Source organism: Rhineura floridana, chromosome 3 (genome assembly GCF_030035675.1).
Source record: "Rhineura floridana isolate rRhiFlo1 chromosome 3, rRhiFlo1.hap2, whole genome shotgun sequence".
In the NCBI taxonomy this organism is placed as follows: Eukaryota; Metazoa; Chordata; class Lepidosauria; order Squamata; family Rhineuridae; genus Rhineura; species Rhineura floridana.
Window position 1 is genome coordinate 172291735 of NC_084482.1, and position 27582 is coordinate 172319316.

Genomic DNA, 27582 nt, shown 5'->3' on the forward strand with positions numbered 1-27582 from the left:
TGTGATGGAGCCCAATATAGAGAAAATCTATGGAATTAACTGCAGCCATGTGACAATGGAAAAACTTTTAAGAGATGATCCAGTGCATTTTGAAAAAAAGAACAGAGATATGATTTTACAGCAGTATTTCAGCAACCTATTCAGAATGGATGGCAAGAAAATATTTGGGATAGAGGTAATTCCCATCAGACTCTTACTATATGACTATGGCTTTGACAGCAAGATTATTATGGAATACTGATAATGGAAGATTGGACATTGAAATTACTGGACTTAACAAGACTACTGAAGATGGAAGATGGAAAATGGAACTAATAGAGATAATAGAACAATGGCTACTGAAATTATTGAACCTAACAGATTCTGATGTGATGGATTAATTGAAATGTTTATTTTGACTATGGTTATGACAATAAGATTATCATAATTAGTAATGAGATGGATTAATCGATATGCTTATCTGGAAAAAAAAATTGATAGATATATTTCTTAAAGAATTGAAACCTCTCTTTGACTTTTTGTGGAAAGAATAAAGTAATGTTTATGAGATTTGATGATTAAGTAAGATAACTACTGGAGGAAAGTGATTTTATAATATGACTTAAGAGACAGGATTGTTATATATTATAGACTTATAACTGATTTGATCTTTGACAAATGGGAAGTCAATATTTTACTCTTTATTTTTTATTTTTGTTTTTTTTTTTTTCTTTTTTTCTTTTTGTTTAACTATTTTTGATTTTGTTTTTTGTCTTTGAATGTTTTATGATTTTGTCTTGTATGTTTTATGAAAATCTGAATAAAAATTATTGAAAAAAAAAAAAAAAAAAAAAAAAAGGAACCTCTACCTATGGAGGCACACCTGGCGCCATCATTATCTATCTTTAGACTCCAGGCAAAAACTTTTTTCTTCTCCCAGGTGTTCAGGTCTTAATTGTGGAGGATTTTTAGAGGTCTTTTGATGTTGTAGCCTCCTTTAGGGTGTGGGCTGTTCCACTGCCTTTTATATTCATGTTTTTTAAAAAACATGAAACTTCCTGTTTTAAATTTTTATGTTGGTTTTAACTTTTTTTTATTGATAAGTCACTTTGGGTTCACTTTTGTGAAAAGCAACTAATTTAATCTCTGAATAAAAATTAAAATCATGCAGTTCTTCTGAAGCACAGAATCTTGTTTCTTTGAGTGGTCATCTGTGCAGTAACACATATGGGATATGTGCAGAGCCCATTTTGAAAACTTTAGCAGAGCCTGCAGCCCCTGCCTGAGCAGGGAAGCCCCTTGCTTCTGCATGGCTCAGGAACACAGCCAAGGCTCGCTCTCTCCTCAGTTACTTTGAGACTATCCAAGCACAAGCCAAGAACTAAGCCTGAAGCAAAGATGGAGGGCGGGTTGTATGAACGCACAGATGAACATTCAAAGAACTAGTTACAGGCAAGCAACCTGCCAATTCTTCATAGTCTCTGTGCAGTCACAGATATGGGAAATGAGCAAGTTGGCCAGCCAGGAGGAGGAAGCCATCACATCCCCCAAAGTTCTGTGACAAACACCCCACCCATAAGATTTCAGCTTTTTATCCCCTTGATGAGAGCACATCATGTGAGGGGGCAGGTGGAGACACAGCTGTCAGTGTCATAAAGCACACTCCCAATTGTGCATTGGCAAGGCAGGCTTACTGTAGACCAAGCCAGCTTGGATCAACTGTGCTACAGAACTGCCAGTCCTTGAAGGGGTATGCAAAGAACCCTGCTCAGCACTTTGAAGCACTGACAGTCAGCGGCATGTCAAAGCACCACACAGGGCTCGGTGTGGTGCTTTGAAATCCCAGTGATCTCAGGGACTCACTGAGCTCCATCAACAGATGTCATTGTCATCAGGTGGCTCAGAAGGTACCAGGGAGATAAGAATGTGGCCTCCCGGCCAGATCAAGTTTCCCATCCCTGACTTAGCTGAATACAACCCAGAATCCAGTTGTTCCAGAGTAAGCTAACACACAAATCAAATCATGCTTCTAAAACATACATGAACAGGTAACTAGGTAGAAACATATTGGGTTGTATCCAATGTTATATGAGCAAACTTCCATTTGTATAATGGGGCCTTTCCTACTCCTTCCCCCTGCAGTCCATAAAGGCCGTGATTAATTTCCAGTTGTGGAATTTTTCTTTTATATATGGCATAGGAATTATATATAACTTAAGGCAGGTTACATAGCTGTCTATGACATAGCATCCCTGTTTAACAGGGCAATAGCCTTTGCAGCTTGCTACTTTCCAGATTACTCATAGTAATTAATTTACTTTAAGTAGCAGAGAACAATCGTACCCCAGCATTAAACATTACAATTAGGGATCTGACTTGTTCCAGATACTAAACACATTTGCTTGGAAACAAGTCCCATTGCTTTGAACGGAACTGCTCAATAAAAAGGTGGCATCTTTGTGAATGGCCAATATTCAATGCGCTACTTGTGCCAGGGCAATCCATTTTCTCAGAGAAAGAAGTGCTCCAGGGTATGTACATGTCAAATGCTTCTTTCTGCCAGAGAATGGAGATTCCCTGGGCAACAAAATTCAATGACTGCAGCAGCCATTCCAATGATAAGCCATGGCAATGGAATTTAGTGGAGACTAAGCACTGACAATGAATGCAAGCTCCCTGGTGCTGACTAGTTTGTATGGAGCCAGCAATTAAATTGTACCTTCAGAACTAAATCTCAGCTACAATGCCCAAAGTCAAGCATCATATGGATAACGGAAATTAAGTTATTAGATGACACAATAGCCATGTAACTTATATTGGTGTACTTGATTTAGGCTGCTGTCTTACGAGGGAGAAAGTCTCACTGGAGGTAAATGGGATTTACTTCTGAATAGATATGTACAGGATTGCACTGTTAATTTACTTTTCAAACTCCTGCTGCCATTGCATGAGTCAGTCAGTCAGATTTTATTACGGTCAATGACCCGTCAAAAGAAGTAAAATAGAGCAGTACAAACAAATCTAGACACTTGTATCAATTTACACTAAAACTACTAAAATTATACACTAAAACTACTAAAATGCTAGTACATAACAATTAAGGAGAGTGATGATGACCAAGTACTGAGCGTTTACACTGGCTTATGTATAAAAACTTAGCGACAGATATCGATGTGAGCTGTTATTACCAGACAAAAGCTTAGACATCCAATGCTCTACAGAATTAGGGTACTCTTGGATAAAAGGTAAGATAAGTTGGTTCCTTTCCATGGAATATAGTGGGCAAACGAAAAGAACATGGGTAAGCGTCTCTACATATCCTTCACTGCACGGGCAGAGACGTTGCTCCAGAGGAATACCCTGAAATCTACCCTCCAGAAGAGCCGACTCTAGACAGTTAAAACGTGCCTTAGAGTAGGCCAAATGATATTTGGGGTTCGTAAGAGCCTCCAGATAGGGAGCATACTTTAAAGGATGGAAACTCAGATTATGATGGATAGGGGAGCAGACTTTAGCTGCTGCTTGAATCGTAGCTTGTGTGTCAATGTCCTGAAGCCGGGTAACGATAATCTGTCTAGCCTTATTAAAAGCTTGGGAGGAAAGAAATTCAGTTGAAAGGCCCAAATAAGGAAGCTTAGCTACCATGGATTTTTTCCAGGAAGAAAGTTGTCCTCCTCAAGGAGTGACAGATAGCCTGATGGACAAACATAAGCAATTTTAGCCCATAGATTAAAAGCCATAGACCACACTTGGCATTCGACCGAACTTAGGCCAGCTTCTAATCTTAAGGCCGCATTCGGAACGCAGTTGGGGATTCCAAAGATTCGGCGCAAGAAGATAGATAGAACTGCTTCAACTGTGGAATTAAACGAGTATATCCATAGTTGGACCCCATATAATAGTTGGGGTAGAACTTTGGCTCTAAAGACCTGAATGGCTGCTGGTATAAATTGTCCTCCTTTACTAAAATGATAACGTAGAATGCCCTTCGATGTTGTCCATGCCGTAGCAACTGCCGCATGAATGTGAGGCGCCCACGAAAGAGAGGAGTGGAATATCATCCCTAGGTATTTATATGAACTGACTTGCTCAATAGAATGGCCATTGATTTTCCATCTAGAGGTTGAGCGGGATTTTGAAAACACTAAAATTTTAGTTTTGGTGAAGTTAATTGTTAGTGAGTTCCCTGAGCAATAATTCATAAAAACTCTAATCAGTCGTATAAGGCCTACTTTTGAAAAGGAAAGCAGGGCCGCGTCATCTGCATAAAGCAGGAGGGGGCATCTACTTCCTTTGATTTTGGGCGAATGAAGGTCCTGCGCAAGACAGTTGGAAGCCAGGTCGTTCAAAAAAAGATTAAAAAGAGGAGGAACCAATACACATCCCTGTCTGACACCTTTTGACGTGGGGATCAAGTTGGAGAGATCCCCATTACGTCCACAGCGAACACGAATTGGGGTGTTCAGATGGAGATTGTATATCAGGAATAGGAGCCTTTTGTCAATAGAGGTTTTATCCAATTTGGCCCAAAGTAAGTCCCTCGGGATGGAATCAGAAGCGGACTTCAGGTCAATAAATGCGACATAAAGACCACTCCCAACGTGGTTCCTATATTTTTCGGCTAAGTGGTGGAGGATGAGACAGTGATCCATAACAGATCTGCCACTCCTAAATCCTGCCTGTTCGCATCCTAGTACATTTTCCCCTTCCATCCAATTTAACAATTTCCTCTTTAGATAGTTTGCGTAAAGCTTTCCAATGATCGAAAGCAGGCTTATTGGCCTATAGCTGGACGGCTCATCCCTAGGGCCTTTTTTGAAAATGGGTACCACAATGGCTTCCTTCCAGGCCTGAGGGAAGTGTCCAGAGTTGTTAATCAATGTAAATAAATTGGCCAAAAGAGGAACCCACCAGGCTGAATGCTTTTTCAGGAGTTCTGGAGGAATATTATCTCCACCCGGGGCTTTAGCCGGCTTTAAATTATTAATCAGCTCCATAATTTCTAACTGCGAGACCGGGGTCCAGATGGGAAGATTTCCATTGTCATCAGTAGGCAGGGCCTTTAAGGAAGTGAAACATGACTCCTTTTGTAGATCAGTAAAGTATTGTTCCCAAACACACGGTAATATGTTACAGGGGGCAAGATTGTACGGTCTGGTAGAACCGTTAACTAGTGACCAAAAACTCTTGGAGTTTTTGTCAATGGCTGCTTGTCTCAAATTTTCCCATCCCTTTAAAGAGGCTTGCCATTTTTTGGAGGCTATAAGCACTTTATACTTCCTTTTAATACTATAATAAGCATCTGGCAAGCAGTTAGCGTTTTGCCGGCGATAACATAGATTTTTTTAAGATGTCTTTTCAGAGTTAGACATTCTGAATCGTACCAGTTATGTGTACCAGAGCTTAAGTTGGTTTGAATGGCTGCGACTTTTGGTACTAGAAGAGGTTGAAGAGACTCAATCAAAGCTTCATAAGCAGTTAGAGACTCTGGAAGGTTGAAAGAGCTTCCAAGGCCCTCATGTATGATTTTGGTTGAAGGAGATGAGATAAATTCCGCTATTTTAGAGTCAACTGTCACAGTCCACCTAGGGCGTTTGTGGGTAAAGTACAAGTGATTAATGGCAGGATTATAATTTGCCTGAAGCCGGCAGTTTGCCTTTAGTCGGATTGATAGGGATAAGGGTAAGTGGTCACTGCCCAATCTCTTATCTATTGAAAAATTAGCTATTAGATTCAAAAGAGGGTAAGATGTGATCACATAATCGATCACACTGCTTCCCCTGTTTGAAATGAATGTAAATTCCGCCCTAGAATCAAAGGGCCTTAGGCCATTAAGAATGAACAGATTATGGCTTCCGACAGTACGGGTTAGACATATACCCGAATAATTGACTTTTAGGTCCTTAGAGGACCTCTCTAAGTTGGGCACTAAATGTGAGTTGGCTTCACCCCTCCATAACTTGGAGTCAAGGAGCCTCTCATTGTTCTGTCCAATTCTAGCATTAAAGTCTCCCATGATGACTATGGAAGCTTTGGGGAATTGTGCCTCCTGCTCTGAGATATATTGATCTATCTCCTCCCATGTTTGGTCCGTGAGTGCCCTGGAGATGGCTGGTGGGATATAAACATTAATTAGTAAAAGTGACAAAAAGTCAAAGGTCAAGATGACAGCCATGGCATATTTGTGACAAGGTGAAAGTTTATGACATAGAACCTTTAGTGATGTTGAGATAAGAATTGCCAAGCCTCCTTTAGGGCGTCCTTTAGTTTTGGGCAAGGCGGAGTCAGCAGGTAAAGTTATAGAAGTAAAACCATCTATATTTAGGTCACATGTATTCCAGGTCTCCTGTAAGCAGATTATGTCTTGTTTATTTAAGTAATTAATAAAATCTGGGGTGTTTTGTTTAGCAGACCATCCCGCTATATTCCAGGACAAGAGTTGTAATGTAGAGGGGGAAGTCTTAGGATAAAGAGGTCAGTGCAGCATTTCAAGCTGATCCAAAAGGCCCATTTCGCCTAGGAAGACTGCCCCAGTTGCTGGACGCAATTTCGATGACTTGTCTTGAGTCAGAAGGGGCGTAGACAAGGATAGGGACATATCCGATGCAGAAATAGTGTCCACTTCCCCAGTATAATCTTTGCTCTGGTTCATGTCAGTTAGCTGTTGAATTAGAGAATAGAGTTTATTAATAACCATAACTCTCTCCGGCGCTGGTAACTGGGAATATAGCTCCGCAAGTTGGGTCTCTTCCGGATCCATTTCGCCGAGCAGAGTAGAAAGCGATGGGTGTGGGATCACTGGTGACTCAGGAGAAGCTCGTACTTTGTCCTGCGAATTGTTAGGAGATAAAGATGACTCTAACTCTAGACAGCTATTGCGCTCTGAACGTTCTAGATGAGGCCATAGGGGTTCTGGAGTGGATGCATTGGTGTAGTACCGCTGGATATGTAGACCTCTAAGCAAGAACTCCTCTCTTGCATTGTAGATCTGATGCGCACTTGCTTGAGAGTGAAATGTTACAATTAGGCGCCAGATTCCAGACATAGTGGATATATTGGTCATAGATTTAATATAGTTAGTAGGGTGCCGTGCGTGCAGGAGGCGGGCAAAACATTTATCCAAAGCTGTCACGCTTGGGAAAGGAGGCCATCGTCTTGGGAACCTTGCATTATATGTTATCACCAGTTTTCCAGACTGTAGAACTAGATTCCAAGGCCGGATGTGAGTGTTGACATCTGTTATCTTCCTATTTGTCTGAGAGGCCATAGTGTTATAACTCTCTTCTCCAACATTGGTTATGACCTCATCGAACAAATCTCCACCGGCATGAGCAGAAGACACATTCTGCTGGTTACTGTTAATGGAAAATGAAGATGGAGTATGATCACGTATAACAGTAGATGGCCTTTGTGGTTCAAGAAGCTTGAATAGCAGTTTAAAGTTCATTTTTTTTGCTGCTGGAATTTCTGTATTTTTAATGTTCTTAGATTTTTTTACAGTTCTTTGCTTGTTTTTGTTTTTTCTTCCCTGAGGGAGCAACCTTGGGCTGCTTTCGTTTGTTCATACTCTTCCCCTTTTTTTCGTTTCTTTAACCAACTCCCTCTGCTGGTCCAACTCAGCTCGTTGTTCCGTGGTGTTATATGTGGAGTGAGCCTCCCAAGAGTTTACCAGAGTGGTAAGTAAACTATTGGTTTCATTGATAAATGATTTGATTAGTCTTAGTTCCTGAAACAGAAAAATTTGCCAGTCTATAGCTGTTAAATTGGACGCCGACGTAGATAAAGGATCAGCAAGTGACTGTGTTGGATTCAAGGCTCCAGAGGGCTTAGAGCTGATAGATGTTTCACTGGATTGCTCATGGTATGAGTCTATGGTAACCGGCTCTGAGGGAGGCAGCTCATAAATTGAATTAAGAGAGCAATTAAAGCCGGCGTCTAACAGCTCCTCAGCAAAACTTTTGGTGGTAAATTCATCAGCGTAGTCAGTATGGCTGCCAACTGCAAAGGGTTTCACCAGAGACCACTCCTGAGTCATCGGCAAAGGGAAGGAGCAGCTCAAGGATTTCTGTGCAGGCTGGGGCGGGTGAGTAACATCATGTATCCGAGGAAAGAATTTAGTTATCTTGGATTGTGACTTATTAAAACTGCCTTCAGCCTCCATGACAGTGCTCTTCTCTGCTTAATGTGTTAGTAAAATTCTTTCTTAATGTAGTCAGATGTTTGACTATAGGGCTTTGGTAAATACCCTCTAATCCTTATACACTGCCACAATAGATGAAATTTTGTATGAGCTTCCCTCTGAGGAGCATTCTTAGCAGGGTAGAATGCAGAGAAAGATTGTGGCAATTATCCTGATTGATGACGGCAATTAGCGCTGCAGTCTAAAGCTTCAAAGACGTTCTCTTGCCTGCTCTTAAACTGCGCTCTGGCAATCTTTACTGCTTCCTTGTTAGCGAAGGTAAGCAGATTAAAGTCAGAGTTCCAACTGTAGTGCAAAAGCTTATTAGTAGCTTATTTGTAGCTTATTTCAAACTAACTTCAGGAGCTTAAAGTTGAGTATCTTACCGGAAGATGATGATCATGTGATCTCCCATTGCATGAGTAAATACGTTGTTCATAAGATCAGTGAAATCAGGTATCACTTAGTTTTGTTAAAAAATAAAAATGTCAAAAGAACACAGATGCTTAAAGAATAGGTTTATTAACAATATTTTCACAAACATTCTATGGAAAATTTCTAAACTTAAAATTTGTTCTCATTGGCAAAATATCCCTGAAAGGGGGGGGGAGAGAACAGAAAGGGGAAGGGGGAGAAAAATGTTTTATAGTCTTGCACTTTTGGAAAAGACATTCTAATTCTTATGTTTTGGTTCTAATGCTCCTTACTGTATATTATGCACACCCAACCCTCCTGCCTCTGTAGAAAAGAGAATAACTGGTTTTTCCTTTGTATATAGTGCAGCAACTGAACTTTTTTCATCAGCAACTCCTTGTCTGAACCTGAAAGACAGCAGTTTATTACCACTGTATAAATATGAAAGCTTAGCCAAATTATTCTGGAGTATAGATTGAATTCAGTCCCACCCTTCTCCAAAATGAAGCCCACAATGGCAGTACAAGAACTGTTTAGCATGCATTTTGATAGTTATTTTTGTACTCCATGTGACTTCACCTCTAAAAAAGAGGATTCCCTCCGAATTTTGATTAAAATGTACTCAAAACATTTTATAACATTAATATTTATTGCTTTATATGAATACTGTATTGAAAGCCCAAGCATTCAGTTTACACACAAATTATACAATTATATACCGTTTCACAATGGCAGTGAGCACTCTTTACAATCTACAAAAATCTACTTTACAGAAATTTAAAAATTCTAAATATCAAAAAGGTACAGTTGAAGAAACAGGTATAAATTTGGCAGCCAGTAAATGAGACTGGGAGGTTGCATCTTGAATGTCTTTACATGTTGATGTCTGAAAAAAAATATGAAGAGTTTAAAGCAGTAGTTGTGCTTTGAGCTGGTTTTGGAAAAGAAAGTGTTAACACTGGCTGTCAAAGTAGCATGTTCAAAAATATTTAATAAACTTTCAAAATGATGTACAAATTGTGGTAGTTTCTATGTACTCCTACCTACACTGCTAGTCAGCCGTTCAGCTCAGGTACATAACTAAGGTAATATTGTCTTGCAAATGTTGCAATATTTTTATACCAGTCTGTTCTGTCTACTTTGAACACGTTATCTGAGAAAAGCCAAAACTGCACCAGTTGTCTTCTCAGGTTTGCAAACATTCCCCCCTACAAAAAGCTGAAACTATTTTGAAAGCTGTTTTGAAGACTGTTCTCCTCTTAACACATTTTCTCAGAACAGTTCTGTTGGAACGTATTTAACCCGGTACTTTCAACAGCATTTGGATCTTCAGGATATCAGGTGGGCCATATTTTATTTGGTTTATTCAGAGGTGAAAATGTTGCCTTGTGTGAAATGAACTCAACTGCTTCCATTAGAAAAAAATCATACATCTTACAGTGCAAGCATAGGTTCTTTTTAGATTAGCATGTTTTCAAGTATTATGTGTCAAATGTGTAGCTTTTTAAAAGTACACAATGCTGAAAACCTGAAAACCAAAAAGAGCCCTACAATTCACATGTTAATGCTGAACTTTAATCAAAACAGAACTGCTACAGCATTGGGGGGAGCAGGGGAGAAGAGAGAGAGAGAGAACAAAAGCTTTCTTGCATACAGATAACTAAATGTGGTAATCTCCAAAAAGTTGTCAAAATTATAATTACCTTCCAGTTTAAAAACTTTAATTCTAAATAAAAAAACTATACACAGACCAGATTTGACCATACTGAAATTTCAGCGGTAAGCAGGACCTGAAGGAGCCAGTATTTCACAGTTCTTAATAAGTACAACTCTTCCAGGATTTCATTCATTTAGTTCAATTTACAGCCTGCTTCTGTTGTAAAACTAAAGCTCCACTTTTATTACATAAAATTATTTATACAGTGTAAAACCAGAGCCTCATGGAAAATACTGCCTCTAAGTGTATTTAAATTATTAATCTTGTTCCATAGGTTCTTCTGGAGCTTCTGTGGCTTCATCGCTGTTTTCCATTGGGGTCTCTGATGCCATTTCAGGAGTTTCACGGGCATACAAGCCCAATTCTTCTGTTTCACTGCAGTCAGCTCTCCTACTGACAGACCCACTGTTTTCACTGACTTCAGAAGGCAAGTCCTTCTCTGCTTGAGTCTCATCAGATTCCTCCATTTGATTATTCTCCTCAGAAACATCTTCTTTCACAGTTAAAGATGCATTGTCTTTATCTTGATCTTTTCCTTCTGGAATAATTTCTCTTGGCGTCATGAGGGATTCTGCAATAGAGTTAGAATTTAGTGTTAAGAATTTCGCATTAAATGTTTAACCAAGGGCTATACAAATTTTATATGGATGCATTTGATTTCTTACTCTCTTTCACCAAACCAAACTAGAAGCCTGACTAGGCACATTAAGGCATTTTGCCCTGTGTGCAGTAACACACAATACAGCTCCCCCCCAGCCACACATATGCATCCCTTGTCATTCCCTCAGTCACAAAGGAAGCATTTAGCAGAACATAGCTACAAACACCAAGTCTCCCAACCACAGATGGATCCAGCTATTTTGTTGCTTAAGCAAGAAACCTAAATGGCAATCCTGCCCTGCCCCTCAGTATTATAATAAATGAAATGTGTGACAATTTGTTACTCTTTAATGGCATCTTATAATCAATAAATGGAGGTGATTCACTTCACCTGGCCTAACGGCCAAGACAGTTCTGAACCTACCCAACAGAAGAAAGCACAGACAAGAATGAATCTGTCATGTATTGGAGTTCCACTATGAGCTTACATCAGGTGTGGGAAACCTTTCGCTCTCCACAGCTGTTGCTGAACTACAACTCCCATCATCCCCAGCCATTGGCCATGCTTGCTGGGGCTGATGGGAGTTACAGTTCAGCAACAGCTGGAGGGCCAAGGTTCTCCACATGTGGCTTATATCCCCCTTTTCCTTAAGCCTGAGAAGGGCAAAATCATCATTAGGGTGACAGAGAAGACCATGCCCGAGTGAACTCAAGGTTTGCAGGAATAGCATGGAGGCAGATATTCACAAACAGAACTTCAGATCTATGTGCTGGCATTAATTTGAGCTATCTGTAATTTTGGATATGTTACTAAAAGCATTAGATTCTGCACTTGAATTTAACATGTACTCTATATGAACTCTGCTACTTCAGTACCACTATGTGATATACAACAAGACCAACATTAAGGACCTCTTGTTCTTTCACTTCTTCCCCATAGCCAAGTATTAGTTCAATATGTGTCTTCAAATGTAGACAGATGGCATTTCAGACAAGAAAACTTAGAAGTTAAAGTCAAACCATAATTCTAAGTACCTAAGGGTGCAATCCAAGTGCTGTTTATGCCAGGCTGAGGGGAACTGGATACAGGGGATCTCCAGCTGAGGTCCCAGCATGCCGGGCTATGCCAGCATAATCCCTCATCCTGGCTCAGCTGGAGATCTGCCAGAGAAGCCCAGCCCAGGCATAAGGGGAGCCAGCGGAAGGCCTGCAAAAGGGGCATTCCAGGGGCGGGAGGGGGGAACTTACGCAATATCCAGGTCCCATTCAGCTCCCTCCCATGGCCCTTTGTTGTGGAAGGAAACATGTCTTTGGTTTCCTTCCACTGTGCCCTGCCAGCATAGTTAGCATCCTCCCCTCCAAGAGGCCTTCGAGTGGCAGCTGGATGTGGCGGCCCCTTCTGCCAGCTTCGCTCCCGCCAGCTTTGCTCCCGCCAGCCTCCTGCAAATTGGATTGCTCTGTAAATCAGGAAATAAATGTTTCCAGTAATATGAAACCATCAATATACCTTCCTCCTCATCGTCCTCTTTACAATGCTGTCTCTCACAAATGGTTTCTTTTTCCTTCTCTTGAGATGCAGAGGTTGTCTCAGTCTCTTCTACCATTGCTGTACAAACTTCAGTAGAACCACTTTGGTTGGAGGTCTCTTCAACTTCTTCCTCTTTGTCAAATTTAAGTCTCTTCACCTCACGCTCCTCAACTTCTGCTGGATCTTCTTCAGGATGTTTATTTTTTACAGGACTGCTTTGCACTCTTTCAGGCTCAGATGCTGGTGTTTCACTGGAAGACAAACATTGATGTGGATACAAAACTTCGTATTTCACATTAATAGATAAACAGAGGCATTGCAGCTTACAATACTAGCTTTCTTGGATCACGCAAATATCGATTACTCTGCCCAAATATGTTTAATAAACTTTCGGGCACAAACCAAGAGACTAATCTTGTTGTACAATATGGAGACTGGAAGCAAATGTTTCATATAAAATCTGCATAGTGTGAGTTCTGGCACTAATCACAGATGAAGGACAAGGTTATGTTACCATTTAGACTCAGCTGGGAAATTTGGTTCTCAATAAGTTCTTCATTTAACACTTGATAAAGTTCCTCACTATCCTCAGGCCTAATACAGTAGTCTCACTGATATTAATGGTAACAACTGAGTTACTCTGGGGTACATTATTCATAAATAGCAACCTAGTGTTCTGATCTAGTGATTTAGAGAACAGAATGAAATACAGAAATAGCCTGTGCCTGCAAAAAACATTTGCACTTATCAAGAACATGTAATGATTTCCAATTCAGAGCAAAAGTCCGTTAAGGGCTCAAAAGAGAGTTCTCTCTTTAACTATGACACATTTCTTTGGGGAAAACATATAGCTTGTCCTAAGGAAGGTGGATTAAAAGTTGTAAAATTGTCTACAAGAAAAACAAAAGCCAACCAAATACTCTCCTTACAAACCTGTTAGTTTTCTCTTCCGCTTGCGGGAGACCAGACTCTTTATTTTCTGGGCTATCTGGTAAACCGTTTGTTGTCATAGGAGGTGACAAAGAAACTTTTGATCGATTTATGGGTCGGGGAGTTCCAGGACCATTTATATTAGATCTGCAAAAATAGGGATGTTTTGTATCAAACAAATTGCCACTGGATCCCTTAACAAAGATATGTTTGGTTGCCTTAAAAAAAAAAGCTTGTAGCTTGAGACAAGATTATTTTACTTCATATGATCTTGACAGAAAGATTATTATATGCTAACATATTTGGCTGTATTGAACAAGATCACTTAATGAAGCAGGGAGAATTTGACAGCATAGCCTTAAGCATGGTCACTCAGAAGTAAGTCCCAGTGTGTTAAAGAGGACTCATGTAAGGAGTGAGTTTAGGCTTGCAGTCTGGATCTCATAACTTCAGGAAAGAATGGAAATATTTTTGAAAATGTTGGAATGTCAAAAACAACATTTTTAGAGTAAACCATTGCCCATTGTTGTAATTTTAATATTTGTAGTCTTGTTCCAAAATCAGAAAAAAAAATTGATGCATCAACTTAACTGCATACAATTCAATTATTTTTCAATATGTTAAACAATTTTTAGGAGTTTTAAGTTTCTTTAAATCTAAGAGAATTTAAATAATCTGTTTAACATATGCCTGGAAAAGCATTCTTGCTTGTTGTTATGTTCCTTCAAGTCAATTAGGACTTATGGTGACCCTATGAATCAGCGACAGCATCTGTCGTGAACCACCCTGTTCAGATCTTGTAAGTTCAGGTCTGTGGCTTCCTTTATGGAATCAACCCATCTCTTGTTTGGCCTTCCTCTTTTTCTACTCCTGTTTTTCCTAGCATTATTGTCTTTTCTAGTGAATCATGTCTTCTCATGATGTGTCCAAAGTATAACCTCAATTTCATCATCTTAGCTTCTAATGATAGTTCTGGTTTAATATGTTCTAGCACCCAATTATTTGTCTTTTTCGCTGTCTATGGTATCTGCAAGGCTCTCCCTCCAACGCCACACTTCAAATGAATTAATTTTTCTCTTATCTGCTTTTTTCACTGTCCAACTTTCACATCCACACATAGAGATCAGGAATACTATGGTCTGAGTGACCCTGATTTTAGTGTTCAGTGACACATCTTTGCATTTGAGGACCTTTTCTAGTTCTCTCATAGCTGCCCTCCCCAGTCCTAGCCTTCTTCTGATTTCTTGACTATTGTCTCCATTTTGGTTAAAGACTATGCCGAGATATAGATAATCCTTGACAAGTTCAGTGTCCTCATTGTCAACTTTAAATGAATAAACCTGGTCCTTCATAGAGCTTAGCTTTGCATTACAGGATAACTGATCCAAAAGATCAAGAAGATTTTATTTTTCAGAGCACTTATTCTCTCATTAAGCACTCTCTTACCTCTCAGAATAGCTTGGTGAGTTTCCGGGAAACATTACACCATTCATCCTGTTTAAACTATTGGAATTATTTTTCCTACAAGAAATGAAAGTGTTGTAAGTCTTGCGCACTGTGTGAAGGTTTTTTTAAAAAAATTATCTTGGCTAAAAACAAACACCTCCAGACTTTCAGAATGCTCATAAGTATTCTTTATTCCTGAAGTATATATACATATCTACTCTTGCTAACCCAAACCTACTATACATTTCTTTCAACAATATTTAATACCAATATATATAAATTAAACCAGGAACAAGACAAGAGTAGGATCAGATGCATTCAAATACACAAGCAGCTGTACATGGCAAGTCATTCATGTGCAGTGTTCCACTATGCTGATCAGGCAGTTCTGTCCAAGTCACCGCAAGTCTCAGTACCTCGACTACAGAATATACTTTTAAAGCTGGCTCTTGTTGATAAACACAGGGCTTTAATCAGACATATACACACACAGAACCCGATTAATCCATGTAACCGTAGGCCCTGGATTTCCCACCGCATCCATGAAGCCCACTGGCTCTTGGGCCAGTCACACTCTCTTAGCCTTATCTTCCCTTATAGGAATGTTATGTGGATGGGAGATGGAAAAGGGAAATCCATGTACATATGCCATCTCAAGCCCTGTGAAAGAATGGCATAACGTTGCCACATCCCAAGAAAAGAAAAGAAAATGTTTGAAGAAATGAGTGTAATGAGTGATCTTATGTTTCAGGATTTCTCTTTGAATACATTTATTCATTTTAGATAATTTGTTTACTTTATGATCTTTTTTTGCAATATGTAGAACATATTACTTAGCCTGAGGTCTGTCATACCTTTATTCTGGCCTGCACACCAAGTTAGATATAAGTGGTCAGTTGGGGACCTTGCATGTTTTATACAGTATTCAGAGCAACATAGCCTCTCTTCCCTGTGTTACACTATACAAACTAAGTCAGATTAATGTATTCCCTAATCCTTTAAGAACTCCTCTTCAAAAGTTCTGCTTATAACTACATATGGCTTGGCACCCAAGTGTCCCTTCTGCCAACCAATAGGCTGTCAATCCAGCTAGATCCTGCTAGAGGAAGATGTGAGGCAGTTTTAATCTGCCCTCTCCCTGTAACCCCACGCTGATTTCTGTAGAAATCAGCAAAACTGCCCCCGTCCCCCACTTCCATTAGTAGAAGAGAATGCAGGAATCAAGACAATGTCTTTAAATGGTCAGGGACTTTAAAAGTCAGTGACTTAGCTAAATAAGACAGTTTGGAAACCGCAGCTAGTGTAGAACTCGGTAGCCAGATTGCGCAACAGGGCAAGACGGTCTAAATTAGGGTTGCCAGGTCGGAACCATCCAAAAACCTGAGAAAATGGGGGCGGGCCCTAGTGACGTCACGGGGCGGGCCCTAGTGACGTCACGGGGCGGGCCCTAGTGACGTCACGGGGCGGGCCCTAGTGACGTCACGGGGCGGGCCCTAGTGACGGGGCAGGCCCTAGTGACGTCACGGGGCGGGCCCTAGTGACGGGGCGGGCCCTAGTGACGTCACGGGGCGGGCCCTAGTGACGGGGCGGGCCCTAGTGACGTCACGGGGCGGGCCCTAGTGACGTCACGGGGCGGGCCCTAGTGACGTCACGGGGCGGGCCCTAGTGACGTCACGGGGCGGGCCCTAGTGACGTCACGGGGCGGGCCCTAGTGACGTCACGGGGCGGGCCCTAGTGACATCACGGGGCGGGCCCTAGTGACGTCACGGGGCGGGCCCTAGTGACGTCATGGGGCGGGCCCTAGTGACGTCATTACACATGATACATTGTATCAACCACAGTTGCTTGGAGCATACCATTCAAAAAAAAATTCTCTGGAGATTAAAATAGAAATCTTATCTAAAATAGAATAGAAATCTTATCTAAAATAGGGTGTTCCTAGGTCCATCTGAAGTGACAAGGTCATTCTTTCTCACAAGCTTAGGGTGATGCAAAATGGAAATGGACTGCCTTCAAGTTGATCCCAGATAGGATCTTCATGGTAAGCAGTATTCAGACAGAGGTGGTTTACTATTGCCTTCCTCTGAGTCTGAGAGGCAGTGACTGGCCCAAGGTCACCCAGTGAGCTTCATGGCTGTGTGGAGATTCAAACCCTGGTCTGCCAGGTCACAGTTCAACAGTTTTAGGGAACATTTAATCTAGCTTACTTGCTTCTGGCTTTACAAAGTACACAATGTCACCTACATATATTTTCAGGGGACTATTTATATATCATTTCATTGTTCTAAAATAATGCAGAGGTGTGTGTTCTCTCTCCCCCACCCCCCATTTAGGACTTGCCTCCTTAAAAGATAAAGAATATGCATATATGTGTATCACTTATGTTTCCTACCAGTAGCATACTATCGTCATTATCTGTGGGCTCGTGCTGACTGGCCAACAAAGAGGAGTATCCACTGTCCTCCTTTCCATTGTCCATTTCACTAGCATTCCCAACATGCCTCCACAAAATTTGTTGTTTTTCTTTGTTATTATGTAGAGGTTTTCCTTCGCTTTTGATGTCAACACTCTTGGGGCTTCCACAGTGCTGGTCACTATACAATAGCTTCTGATACTCTTTAGTGCAGTCTTTACAAAACTCCTTATTATAATTAGCAATACAGAGCTCTTCTGATCTTTTTTCTGTTCCAAATGGTTTTAACGGTGAAAGTCCACAGTGAACAGTATGTCCTTCCCTGTCCACTTTGGAACCCATTTCCTCGCTTTCGTGTTATGTCTGGCCCCGAGATCTCCCTCCCCTCCCCCGTCGCTTCTCCCTTTCTCTCTCCGCCCGCCCCCTTTCTCTGGTAATAATGACATGTATGCCCTCCTGCCCACAATCTAGCAACCGGGAATGTGCCAAGCGCCGCAGCAGGCAGCTGCTGCCACCCACTCGCCTTGCCTTGCCCTGCCCCCTCGCGTAATGCAACGGACCCCCACCCCGGAATCCTGTGCCCCCTCCTCTTTCCCTTGGGAAAAAGGGGTGAGCCGGCGAGGAAGGGGGCTCTCTTTCAGCCTCCCCCCCTCAATTCAGGGCTCCCAAAGGCTCCCGGTCTCCTCTCCCCGCCCGCCAGGCCCCCGATCGGGGGGGCAAGGCTGGCATCGGCCGGCCTCCCTTCCCTTCCCCTCGCCTGCTGGTCCCCGGCCGGCCCGTGCGGTGCCTGGGGTGCGTGCCTCCGCCACCTGCGATGCAGCCACTTGCGGCTGTCAACCTCTCACTCAGCCCCTCCCTGCCGATTGCAGCTCTCACACACTCACACGCACCCGCTCTCACACACACGGTGCAGGGAGGGAGCGTGGCGGCACAGTCAGGGCTCCCAAAGGCTCCCGGTCTCCTCTCCCCGCCCACCGAGCCCCCGATCAGGGGGGCAAGGCTGGCATCGGCCGGCCAGCCAGCAAGCTACCCACGCCACCCTCCCAGAGCATGCTGCTCGGAGAAGCTGCAGCTGCAGCTCCCGCTCGGACTATAGCAGCGGCTTGGGCTGCCTCGCTCGGTGTGTGGGCGTGAGTGTTCACCCACCAGCTTCGCCGAGTCCGGCTCCGCCTGTCTGACTGTGCCGCCACGCTCCCTCCCGGCGCCGTGTATGTGAGAGCAGGTGCGTGTGAGTGTGTGAGAGCTGCAATCGGCAGGAAGGGGCTGAGCGAGAGCTTGACAGCCACAAGTGGCTGCAGGGCAGGCGGCGGAGGCGCGCACCCCAGGCACCGCACGGGCCGGCTGGGGACCAGCAGGCGAGGGGAAGGGAAGGGAGGCCGGCCAATGCCAGCCTTGCCCCCCCTTGATCGGGGGCTTGGCGGGCGGGGAGAGGAGACCGGGAGCCTTGAATTGAGGGGGGGAGGCTGAAAGAGAGCCCCCTTCCTCGCCGGCTCACCCCTTTTTCCCAAGGGAAAGAGGAGGGGGCACAGGATTCCGGGGTGGGGGTCTGTTGCATTGCGCGAGGGGGCAGGGCAGGGCAAGGCAAGGCAAGGCAAGGTGAGTGGGTGGCAGCAGCTGCCTGCTGCGGCGCTTGGCACATTCCCAGTTGCTAGAATGTGGGCAGGAGGGCATACATGTCGTTATTACCAGGGAAAGGGGGCGGGCAGAGAGAGAAAGGGAGAAGCGACGGGGGAGGGGAGGGAGATCTCGGGGCCAGACATAACACGAAAGCGAGGAAACGGGTTCCAAAGTGGACAGGGCTAAATCAAGGCAGCCTCACCTTGAACAGTTTCCTGTGCATTTGGGCTCCGCTAGCCGAAGCAATTGGGGTCTCTGAATCCAGGCGAGAGTCGCTGCCTTCTCTCCACCGGGCGAGCCAGCTCTGTGGGGCTGCTAAGCTTGAGCTGCCACCGGAAAGAGTTCTTTTCCTTTCCGCAGCAGGGGAACTGGCTCCGGGCCTAAGGAGGAGCCAGCTCAGCCTGGCCTCCACAGCCACCGCCTCTTCACGCATGCATGGCTGAGGGGGCCGCTACAAAGCCGGAGATCCACCAGGTTGACTGACATATGGCCAGAGGCCGGAGACGGCCCCATTTTCCCTGAGACTCCGGCAGAAAACCGGAGACCTGGCAACCCTAGTCTAAATATATAACACCAATTCTGGCACAACTGCACTGGTTACCAATTAGTTTCCAGGCTCAATTCAAAGTGCTGGTTTTAACCTATAAAGCCATATACAGCTGACGACCCCAATATGTCAAGGACGTCCTCTCCCCATATGAACCACCCTGGACCTTGCATTCAGCATCTGTAGCCCTTAGATGTGTGCCCCCTCCAAGGGAAGTGTGGAGGGTGATGACACAAGAACGGTCCCTCTCAGTAGTGCTCCCACATTCATGGAACACACTCCCCAGGGAGGCACACCTGGTGCCATCATTATCTGTCTTTAGATTCCAGGCAAAAACATTTCTCTACTCCCAGGTATTCGGGTCTTAATTTTGGAAGGCTTTTAGAGGGCTTTTGATGTTGTAGCCTCCTTTAGGGTACGGGCTTTTCCATTGCCTTTTATATTCATGTACTGTGTTTAGCTTTTTATTTTTTATATTGGTTTTCATCTTTTTATTGATCGTTAAGTCACTTTGGGTTCACTTTTGTGAAGAAAAGCAACTAATAAATTTAATTAATAAACAAAAATTAAAAATCTTGAAGTTCTTTTGAAGCACAGAATACTTACTTGTAATCTTGTTTCTTTGAGTGGTCATCTGTACAGTAACACATATGGGTTATGTGCAGAGTCCATTTTGAAACCTTTAGCACAGCCTGCAGCCCCTGCCTGAGCAGGGAAGCCAGTTTCTTCTGCATGGCTCAGGAGCAGAGCCAAAGTGTTCTTTGTCCTCAGTTACTTTGAGACTATCCAAGCACAAGACTTGGAGGGCGGGCTGTATGAACGCACAGATGAACATTCAAAGAACTAGTTATAGGCAAGCAATCTGCCATTCTTCATGGTTTCTGTGCAGTCACAGATATGGGAGATGAGCAAGCTGGCCAACAATGAGGAGGAAGCCAAACTACCCTCCGAAAAGTTCTGTGACAAACGCCACAGCCCGTAAGATTACAGTTTTTGTCTCCTCAACCAGGGCATAGAAAACTGCAGAGACCCATGGGACGAGATGCTGCAGTCAATAAGAGCCCCAGACAGTACAAGCGAAGATCATGTGGAGAGGCTCCAGAGTTTGCAGCTGGTATGGTGTTTCATACAGTAAGCAAAAACTGAGAAAAGACCTTGGGATCCTGAAGTGATCTTTGTGGAATGATCTAGTAAGGATCAACGCACAGAGAAAGTGTCAGGAAGGCCAACTGAAAGCTTTCAAATATAATGAAGAGATGTAAAATTTCAAGAACAGAAGGTAGGAAAAAATATTGTTCAAACCAGACCCCACAGCATAGCTACCTGAAACCAAAAAGGCAGATAGAGCAAAAAGAGACAGCTATTACGCTAACCAGATCCTTCCCGGGGGGGGGGGGGAGGAACAGTCTTAGAGTATACTGGCCGAAGGAAATTGAAAGACTGAATCCACCTACACAACCTGGAGTAGAACCAATGGGATTTGAAGCTCCTCAGAGCAAATGTGCTAAAGGGAAGCCAAATCATGGGCAGTCAGACAAAAAACAGAAAGAAACAGGCAGAAAAAAATAATTTAGAACAAAAATGAAGCAAACAGTATCATTCACATGTTGACTAAGGCAAAAGATGAATGCCCCTCTACACCAAAGGAACAAGGCATCTTGAAATTAAGGAGGTACCATGATTGCAAAGTCAGTGGATTGTGCAACTTGGAAAAAAGACCAAGGCTTGACATTTTACAGCATGAATGCTAAGTACTGGCACCACAAGTGCTAGGGCCAAGCCAAGCAACTACCAAAATAACTAGACACCCAACTATCTGTTCCTATGCTTCTGCTGAGTCAAGCTGTGTAAATTCTGCTTACAGACTGAGAAACCTTATAGGTAACAAGGCTGGAGCTTTATACTAAGACACACTCTAGACTGCAGCTAGAGCTTCGTAACAAGAGGCTCTCTGTATAGAAAAGTTGTCCAGGTATCACAGCTGGAAACTACTGAGGCTGCTACAATAATGAACATATGCAGCTACAGAGATAGAAAGGTACTGGGATCAGCATTGTGTGGTATTTCTACAAGAACTGATCATTTGCAAGCCTGACAGCTGGCTCATCAGGGCTGGATGGCCTACAAGCTAAAGCCCCAAGCAACAGTCCACTGGGCTGGACTGTCAATGAACTATGGTCAAGACCAGCACAGCAACAAAGGTAGGTGGACCAAGCCACACATTATGATCCAGAATCATATCCAATCAAGCTCATAATTGCACCTGGGTTGGACATGGATTCGCTGGGGCTGTACCCTCAACAGCTAAAACAATAACACTGGAATTGAACTGGACATATGGAGGCATTAGTTCAAAGAAGGCATCACTATAAAACTATAACTGTCCATACCCAGAGAGGTATATAAGTCAAGGCCCAATTTTGACATACTTGGCCAAAACTATACTAGCTGTGAGGACAGAGATTGATGTTGTGAATCCTAGCAGAATTGGTGACAGTGGAAACAGCCTGTGGGAGAGAAAAAGTATATGGGAAAACACAGGTGATGAATACTCACAGGTGACATCAGCAATAGTCCCCCCCCTTTCCTTTCTTTTCTCTTTTGAAGAAAAAAATCCAATGGACAGATGAACCAGATAAAATCCGAGGTGAAGATATTTCAAGGAGAAGGTAAGAGACAAATTCTGAAGTGGCTGCTCTGCATAGGTATAGAACCCGCATGTGTGACTGCACAGAGATCACGAAGACGGCATATAGTAAGCTACCACTGCCCTAGATGATCATTCAGGGGCTGACTTCCTCTTGTCTCCCCACAGGGCAAAGTTTCATACCAAAACAAAAAAAGTGAAATAATGAAGAAAATAATTGTGCAATATAATCAGAGCATGGTACTAATGGATAGAAAAATGTGAGTTTGGCACATTTACTCCTTTCCGATGTAATTCATCCCCTGTCGTTATTCTGGTTTCTTAGCCTTTATAACAGTGTTCCATTTCTCCGGGTTCTTCAGATACTTTTCCAATTTTGCTTTGCTATCAAACACAACCTTTAGCATCTTTCATTGTTTTACTCCTATCATGCAACTCCCTCAGGAAATTTCAGGGCATGTTCTTCAAAACTCTGTAGCCTTTGCTAGGAAAGACATAAGTGAAGCAGCTTATCATAAAGCAAGGTCTCTCCTCTCTACTATAATGTTAGTTCTCCTAATCTTGCACTTAACGCTATGATTGTTAGCGCTTAATTTGTTACCTTTGTTCTTCTGAGGTGATGATGTATTTTTCAGTTTGAATTTTCTTTAATGCTTGGTTGAATGCGGTAAATATTTATTTGTATTTATTATTTGATTTATATCCTGCCCTTCCTCCCAGCAGGATATTTGACTGATTGACTTGGCAACTGTATTAAACTGCAGGCCAATTAGTCTGAAATGCTGGGTAAAGGGCCACACTCTGCAGTAAAAATGTATGGAAATGTATTTTGTTTCCACTGCCACACCATAAGGTGAAAGGTAATGCATAACTCTCTAGCCAGTTTCATGGTGGCTAGCCAGATGAAGATTTAACTTTGGATTGGAGGGAAAGGGGAAATATTCAGATGATAGAGTCTTGCATAGTTGGGCCAGAAAGCACACAACTGATTCCATCTGTTTCCCCTCCCCTCCACCCAAAGTTAACTCTTTTCTTAGCAGCAAAACCAGCTAGGAAGCTATTCTGCTGTCTTTCACACTTCACACCCCAGCTCCTCATTTAAATGGGAGGAATACCCTGGTGGCTTTTTGGAGGCCATCAGTTAGCTCAGCCTTTCCCAACCAGTGTGCCTTCAGATCTTGTTGGACCACAACTCCCATCAGCCTCAGCCAGCATTGCCAATGGTCAGGAAAGATGGGAGTTGTGGTCCAACAACATCTGGAGGCACACTGGTTGGGAAAGGCTGAGTTAGCTGGTCTCTATGCTGACCATTCCTGAATTATAGCTTGTTTGTGTTTGATCCTAATTTTCCCATCTTGCTGTTCTAAAACTGATCTTATGCAACATCCTATCAGAAGCAGTTATCTAAAACTGTTGATTTTAAACTTATTAGAGAGTTGAACTGATAACATATGCAACAAAATAATCACAAACTGGATTAACCTAGAATCACAGAATCATCGAATCAGAGTTGGAAGGGGCCTATAAGGCCATCGAGTCCAACCCCCTGCTCAATGCAGGAATCCAAATTAAAGCAGACCTGACAGGTGGCCTCTTGAATGTCTCCAGCGTTGGAGAGTCCACCACCTCCCTAGTAATTGGTTCAATTGTTGTACTGCTCTAAGAGTTTGGAAATTTCTCCTGATGTTCAGTTGAAATCTGGCTTCCTCTAACTTGAGCCCATTATTCCATGACCTGCACTCTGAATGAAGAAGAGATGAGATCCTGGCCTTCCTCTGTGTGACGACCTTTCACGTACTTGGACCTTTCAAGTACTTGAAGAATACTATCATATCTCCCCTAGGTCTTCTCTTTTCAAGGCTAAACACACCCAGTTCTTTCAGGCTCTCCTCACAGGCCTTTGGTTCAAGTCCCCTGATCATCCTCATTGCACTCTTCTGAACCTTGTTCCAGTTTGTCTGCATCTTTCTTAAAGTCCTGTGTCCAGAATTGGACACAGTACTCAAGATGACGCCTAACCCATGTTAACCACTCATTACAGTATGTGATAATCTCAAGCGAGAGGCAGGAATGTAACAGGGGTCACTTCAAGGGAACTGAGCTTAAAAAAGTTTTCTGTGAGGCAACTGCTTTCCTGCATTCGAGTGCTAGGGGAAACTAAATCTACACAAGTCCAGTATAACATCATGGGAGAACCCATAATACATGTCAGCAGGATGGCCATTTCTTACACAGTTAGGAGCCCCAATGAGAAATTGATACTGTCATTCCTTTCAAACATGGGACACTTCACCAATAAGAAATGCATTGTAATCATTATTACAGAATGAGCAGCAACGTCAAAAATTGTAGAAGGCTTCCAAAATATTATTTTAAACAAAGAAAACAAAGGTCATACTCACTCTGAAGATGGATACACACAACTGACAACCATGACATTCTGTAAGACAAAAAAAGACAACACACAAGCCAGAATTTTTAGATGAAGGAAAGTATTTCTGGCTTTAAGGCTTGCTATGGAATGATCAATCGTGCCTTCTGGAACATGCACATCTTCCCCAAATGAACACTTGAGCCCTGTGTGATGCCCTGACCAGCATCCTTTAAGTCAACGATATTGTGAAGAAGTCTTCAATAACATTGTAAAGTCAAAAGAATTCACAAAGCATTGGACTGTTCAAGTTAGAAACCTGCAGCCAAAGATTTGGCTAGCAATTTCAAATCAGTAAGCAAAATGCATTTTCCATCCCACTTTCCTGTAGTGCCCTTTGCCCTTATTAGTGCAAAATCTCCAAGCCTCTGAAGAGTCCTTGCCTGCTCACTCTCTTTTGCATCAGCAACACACAATCTCTTCTGTCTCCATGTAACCTTCTTTCTCAGGCTTCCTGTACTATTATTTTTCTGTATCCCATTCTTTCTTCTGGTACCTCCTTTCTGGCCTGTCTTTCCTGTCCTCCTACCTTCAGGTACTCTGGAATGCAATTCTCTTCCTATGCCTTAGCCCTCCTCATCTTTTCTTCCTCACTTCCTGCCAACAGGATATAGTTCTCACTCCTAAGCTCCCTATGAGGCCTTCCTCAGTTTCCCTTTTTACTATCTTCTCTGCCTTTCTCCCATGCCTCTGCTCCTTTGATTCAGGCTCCAGTTTCTCAGCCTACTGTCTACACAGTATTCCTGACATCAGTTAAATGCTTGTATACCTTCTATAACATCACAGCAGCTCAGGCAACAAGTGGGAAGAGGGCAGGGGCCCTCACAGGCAACATTAAGATTTCTGTTTATTATATAAAATCACTTGAAATTCCCTTTCAAAACACTGCACCTGGAAATCTTGTGCAGTTGTAGATACAAGAATACAGGCCTTGGCCTACTTTATACAAAGTGAAATCATTCACACTACATGTCACCATGGTTGCAATAGCATGAAAGTAGCAGCATCCAACCTCACACAATCACATGTCGACCCATTTTTTACTCACTACAGTTACACAAATTGCTGCCGGAAAGCTAGTTGTCGACATAAGTCATTCCAGTTGCATGTGTACCTTCTCAATACCACTATGTACATGAGAATGCTCAGCATGAATGAATTTACACCAGCTAAGGCAAAAAATGGAAAGCAAATAATTTTGAACTCTATAAACAATTGCTAAAGAAAAACATTCCCTTGCAGAACTGCTGTTGACCATGACATAACAGTCCTAAAAATGTCTGATAAATGGAGTAACTGCAATTTTAGTTGACCAACAATTCAACCAGAAGATAACCATTACCTTTTCTACTCCTCTGAGAAATTTCTCTGTTCCTGTGTAACTCCTCCTTGGATCTGTCAGCAGCTCACAGAGTCGCTGAATAGTAAAGGGGATACTAGAACAAAATTCAAATAAGTTAAATTTTGTGTTGAATGGACGGAGATCAGTTTGTACATTATCTGTATGGTTACTAGAAATACACATGAATGTAACACTTTCTCATTTAGTACCTCTAAAATGTACTATGCTTTATGAACAATAGATGGCGCTGCAGCATCACAAACTCATTTGCTTGGCAACAATTCACTCAAAGTTCCCCAGGATCTCAAGGAGGTCAAAAAAGGCTTATGTGCTCAGAGTATACCGGGAGGCATTAATCTGGTCAAATCAGCAAAAGTACTGTCTCCATCGTACATACTTATAGTGGATGGCTATTTCTTCTGAAAGATTTTCAAAATCCTAGAGGGAAAGTAATATGGCCTAAAATTGTATCACACACTTGACACTAAATACATTTTAAATAGGAATAAAAGCAGCAAATAGTTTTCATGAAGCGGGAAGGAGTAAATGAAAGCCAGTATTAGCAGAATTTGAGAAAGAGCCTGCAGAGTACACAAGAACACATCAGGGACCCAAATGGTACCATAAAGAATGAGACAGGACTTACTACCCGTTTCAAACAAGCTTTTCTACCACTTTTTTTTTTTTGAGACAGAGGGGTTAAGTATCTGAGCCCAACCCCCACCTCCCAAGCAATACCAAAATAACTTGTTCTCTGGGACTAAAAGAAATTGGGCTATCCCATTTCTGCTTTGAAATTAGCATTTGTAAATATTTCATTTATATTGAGCATCAGGTAAAGCCAGGTGAGAAAAGGAGCAAAACAAACAAGATTATATACTAGTGCTAATATTATTCTGAAATGATTCTAAAAAGAATGACACTACAGAGGACAGAACCCAGAAATCTTTGCAATTTATGAATATTGGAACTGGTGTTTATATTTCTAAAGACAGCAGAAAACTCCCCCAAAGTTTACAGATATTGGCAATGAGAAAAATGGAATTTGGGTCTATCAAAATTGCTTGTTTAATCTCGACTGCAAGTGTCACGGGCTGCCAGCAGATTGCAGTCTTCACAGTTCTTTAAAAGTGTAAGTTATCCTGCTTCAAATTGGGAAGGAAGAATTTATTGACAATCAACTATTTGCAGCCTGAATAAAAACAGGGTAAATTTTGGGTGCATTTTATCTAAATCCTACAGCACCAACCACTTAAAGTATGCTTGACAGAAACTACCAAGATGTAAAACTAGATTTTTTTTGACATGTAAATCTCAAATGTACAAGAACTGAATAACTTATGCTCAATTATTAAGATATGTGGCGTGTGACCCCCAAAATCCTAGTGTAAATATTAATTGTATGGATTAAGAGTTTTGGCAGGACTGCAAAAAAGAATGTCAGCTTCTCTTCATGAGAGAGCTAGGGAAACTTAAGACTCATAATATTTATAAACCTACATTGTCAGCTACAGACTATGTTCCAAATGTTCTGAATGTTATAGTTCCTCTAGACTATGTTTTCTAGAATTTTATTCCCTCAACTGGTTAGTTTCTGAATGTCAATATCAAATAATGTTTAAGGAAAAACTCAAATGTTTTTTTTCTAAACCACTATTTCAAGTCTTATGGCAAGACAGCCCATTTCTGAACGATGCAGAAGTCTCATGCATTTATGACTTAAAGCATTATGGGATGCATTAAGATCTATTATTCAAATAAATTACTATAAGGTTTATTTTAGTAAGCTCTG

The 27582-nt window shown here is 42.3% G+C and overlaps 1 protein-coding gene across 3 annotated transcripts in view; it reads right to left on the bottom strand.

The window, feature by feature from the left end:
- Nucleotides 1–9202: 9202 nt before the first annotated feature.
- PPP4R2 (protein phosphatase 4 regulatory subunit 2) overlaps nt 9203–27582 on the bottom strand; it is a 57404-nt gene continuing 39024 nt past the window's right edge. For all 3 annotated transcript variants that reach the window (XM_061618601.1, XM_061618602.1, XM_061618598.1), the window contains exons 4-9: nt 25791–25884; nt 24420–24457; nt 14794–14868; nt 13351–13494; nt 12397–12668; nt 9203–10860 (exon numbers count right to left, since the gene is read on the bottom strand). In XM_061618601.1, the coding sequence (XP_061474585.1) occupies nt 10547–10860; nt 12397–12668; nt 13351–13494; nt 14794–14868; nt 24420–24457; nt 25791–25884 (937 nt within the window). In that variant the 3' untranslated portion in view covers nt 9203–10546. The remainder of the gene's footprint in view (nt 10861–12396; nt 12669–13350; nt 13495–14793; nt 14869–24419; nt 24458–25790; nt 25885–27582) is intronic.